We start from the raw sequence: 4,401 nt of genomic DNA, 5'->3' as shown, positions 1-4,401 counted from the left end.
GTAGTAATAATGGTAGTAGCGATGGTGGCAGTTGTGGTGATATTGGCAAATGTTTTTAATTGTAATGGTGGTGGGGTAGTGGAAATAAAGGTGTGGCAGTGGTGGCGGCGGTCGTGACGGTGGTCGTGGTTGTGGTCGTGGTCGTGGTGGTGCGGATGATCGTAGCGATGATGATGATGATGGTGGTGGTGGTGGTGGTGGTGTTTGTGGTAGAAGCAATAATCCCGGTGGTTGCCATGGTGGTACTAACCCAGCCAGTGGCAGTGGAGGTGGTCGTGATGGTGGTGATGATGGCCGCAGTCCAACGACTGACGCAAGTAAGAAGTAACAGATGAAAGACGCTTGCATAGATGAGGAGGGTCGGGGAATATGAATGCATTATAGGGCGGCGAGGTGGCAGAAACGTTAGCACGCCGGGGCAGAATGCTTAACGGCATTTCACCCGTCTTCACGTTCTGATTCAAATTCCGCCGGGGTCGACTTTGCCTTTCATCCTTTCGGGGGTCGATAAATGAAATACCAGTTGTGTACTGGGGTCAATCTAATCGACTGGCCCCCTCTCTCAAAGTTTCGGGCCTTGTGCCTAGAGTAGAAAAGAATATGAATACATTATACGCACTTATGCACCACGAGGTCCCGAAAAAAGGCGGCTTTAACGATACGATAGAATACATCCCCCAACAAGTAACCCCTAATACTAAGAACAAAGCACACACACACACGCACACACACACACACACACACACACACACACACACCACGTAACAGAGCGACCACAACATTAGTGATAAGGGAACCTCAGCCGCATCAAGTTCAATTCACTTTGTATTCCACTGGTTTTGACGGGGAAAGGCAAGATGGCCATGTTCGGAATGTCTTTCTGTCACCATAGTTCTTGCTCAAAGAACGCCAACCGACCAACGTCAACGCAGTTCTACCATTACATTGACCACCGCTACACTGCCGTCACACTACAACCAATACACGCCACAATACTTCCACCACCACTGTGCCACAACCGCAACTACATCATCACACCACCGCCACCACCATCACCTCCACCATCACCATCATCACCATCACCACCACAACATTACTACAATACGCAATGTCTTCTATTTCTCCAGGATCAAAGACAGCACTTCTCTGCATCGAACATTTAATGTTGACCCATTGTATTTGAAGCATGAAAATTCGGGTAAGTCCGTTTTGTTGTTGTTGTTGCTATTGTTGTTGTTGTTGCTGTTGTTGTTTATATTGTTGCTGTTCTTGCTTTTGCTGTTACTGCTGCTGCTGATGATGATGATGACAATGATGCTGATAACGGTGGTGGTATTATCACCATTGTCATCGCTGCTAGTAAAGTCATTGTTGTTTTTGTAGTTGTTGTTGCTCCAGAATTCTGGTCAATTATTCAACGGATGACCAACAGGTTTTAGGTGTTTACATGAGTTCAGTATTTACAGCGAGAACTAATTCCAAATTGATGAAATTGTGAAAGAGATTGTTAAGTGCGTTTATAATGTGACTGACCAAATATATTTTGGAGATAAAGCAGTGATGCATGCATGCTTACATGTATGCACGTATCTGTATATACAAGTGTGTGTGTGCATGTGGGTATGTGTGTGTGCGTACGTACGTGTGTATACCATAAAGTCAAACCAAGTAATTTTGGATGTACTTAATACACGCGTTTCAGATCATTGCGCAATAGATAAAAAGGAATTCATATGTTACACAACATCTTCCTCAGTAAAGACGTTTTGAAATGCGTAAGAGATTAATTTCTTTTTATATATTATGTAATGGTCTGAAACGCGCGAATTAAATGCACCCAAAATATCATTACTTAGTTTAACAAGCTAGCCAGTCCTGACGCCATTTACACGAATACTCTAACAAGAATTTTGTTCTATTCGACTCAAGCTAGATAGATAGATAGATAGATAGATAGATAGATAGATAGATAGATAGATAGATAGATAGATAGATAGATAGATAGATATCTGTATGTACTATTTCCCTTCTCAACTTCTCAATATATTTCTTTCTTGTCTTCCATTTCACAGGAGCAGCCATTGATTATATGGTAAGTCGAACTTGTTTTTGCTTCATTTGTGGTTATCTACGTGATCTTTCTTTATCAGAAATGTTCAGTGTCTTGTCCTCCAGTTGAAACCAGTCCGATATAGATGTCATCAAGTTAACTACTTGTAATTAAGTAGGTGGCAGTTATATCGAATTGTGTATTAATTAGTGGTTCTCAGCGGGGGTTCAAATGGCCCTAGGGGGCTCCATATAAAATTTTGTTGTTAAAATTTATCTGCAATAAATTATCTATACTTCTACAATTCACAAAATATTTAAATTTTCTATATAATTCCTAATAATATTTAATTTTTAAAATACATGATTTTTTAAACATCAAATTTTTCTCAGATAGACCCTCATGGTCTATCTGACTAAAATAGGAATCGATGGGTCTATAGGTAAAAAAAATGGTTTCACCCCAACGCTTTCACCCCAGTATATAACCAGTTCGTATTTTATCAAGAGCTGTTGGTACCTAAATAGGGTCAATTGGTTTAATTCAGGAATTCAAATTGTGTTGCAGTGAATACCATTCTTCTTGTTGAATGTTTCGCTCTTTTCAAAAATGTTCATTCCTCATGTTGGTTATAGGAGGATATTTTGAAACAAGGTTATTCAGAGTGAGATAGAACTAGCACAGTGTTGTTGATTTAATATATGACTGTTACTGTTTTAGCTATCACGACGATATTTAAACACAGCACAGAAAGAGATACTTCAAGGCATTTAGTCCAACAACACTTTACCATTTCTGCTACCTACCGTCTTTTCTAATCTCATTGAAGAAAAGTTCTTTGCTATATTATACATTAAAAAGGTACACTGCAGCTTAAATTGAACGTGTCTCTTTTAATACTGACATGTTCCAACATGTTGACTTAACTTCATTCTAGCTCCAGAGAAAACAATAATGAAGAATAAATGAACGTATCAGAAGAAATGAAAGAAAGAACGAAGGAAACGACCTAAAGAACCGCAAACAAAGCAAAATCTGCATTATTGTTTTGTGAAAAAAAATTCTTTTTTCCTGTTGAAAGACAGATAACGATAAGAAAGAAGGTTCGCCATTTGCAATAGAGATAAGCAGAATGGCGACATTAGCAACCGTTGCAACATTTACAAGAATATATCGAGTCGTACAACGTCCTTTACAAACTATAAATTCCCAGTCGGAAGGAAAGTATTATAGCTCTAATTTTCAGACAATTGAAAAGCGGAAATGTAAATAAGAACAGAGAAATGTCATAAATAATTTTCTCCGATACTAGTTGTGAATATCAAGGAAGCCATCGCTAGCTTGTCGTTTACTTCTTTCTGTTTTTTTTTTGGTTTTTTTTTTGCCTCTCCGCCTTTTACCCAACCAACCAGCGTTTGATGAGTTCACTCATACAATACGGTGCTACTTAATAAAAATGAGGTAAAGTTTGTTTCCATCCTTGCTTAGAATGACTACTACTACAACTACTACTACTACTACTACTACTACTACTACTACTACTACTACTACTACTACTGCTGCTGCTGCTGCTGCTGCCATCACTACTATTATCGCTAGGCAGGCATAGAAAACAAAATATGGACCGTACGCTCAGGAATAATAACAACTTATTGGCGTCGAAGATTATGCACTTTTTCCCATATCGAAGTTACGAAGAAATTCGGTTAGCTGAAGATTTCTGTATAGTTCAGAGTTAGCAACTCGAGTTGCTACGAATGCGAATAAAATTTCTAATTGAGGGAGTTGAAGAGGTAAAATCCAGGCCTCTTGTGTTTCCTAGCTGGCTGATACTCTCATGTAACAATTACTCAATCAGGGGTACTCAGCTAGCTACTCATTAGGCAGGAAGATACCTTAATTATATAAAGGTCACATTGTCTTTTGGGAATCCCAAGTCAACACATGATTAAGGTATCCTCGGCCCGATGAGAAGCTAGCTGGGATTCTTGGTTGAGTAATTATTACATCAGAGGGTCTGCCAGCAAGGAAACGTATGTTAACTCTTCTTTTTCTTTTTTGTTTTCTCCTTTTTTTTCTTGCTGGTCGCCATGCTTGACTGCTGAATCCACAAGTTTTTTTTTTCCTTTCTCTCTCTCTCTTTATTTTCTCTTACTCCTTTCTGTTGAAGAGCTTAGGCTCGAAACGTAAAAGACGTTTTCATTTTCCCGAGCGTCAAGCTAATACACATATCTTCGTCTTTTTTTTTCTGCAAATTTCAACTATATATGTATATATAAACACACACACACACACACACACACACACACACACACACACACACACACATATATATATATATATATATATAT

General features: G+C 38.8%; 1 protein-coding gene across 1 annotated transcript in view; it reads left to right on the top strand.

Annotated features, from left to right (window-relative positions):
- Positions 1 to 4,401, top strand: part of LOC106868611 (histidine decarboxylase) — a 39,976-nt gene that overhangs the window by 26,503 nt on the left and 9,072 nt on the right. The window contains exons 9-10 of the mRNA XM_014913957.2: positions 1,128 to 1,198; positions 2,073 to 2,092. Of these exons, the coding sequence (XP_014769443.1) occupies positions 1,128 to 1,198; positions 2,073 to 2,092 (91 nt within the window). The remainder of the gene's footprint in view (positions 1 to 1,127; positions 1,199 to 2,072; positions 2,093 to 4,401) is intronic.

The sequence above is a fragment of the Octopus bimaculoides genome, chromosome 14 (assembly GCF_001194135.2).
Source record: "Octopus bimaculoides isolate UCB-OBI-ISO-001 chromosome 14, ASM119413v2, whole genome shotgun sequence".
NCBI lineage: Eukaryota > Metazoa > Mollusca > Cephalopoda > Octopoda > Octopodidae > Octopus > Octopus bimaculoides.
Note: the sequence above shows the minus strand (reverse complement) of the source record. Positions and strands in the feature narration are given on the sequence as shown.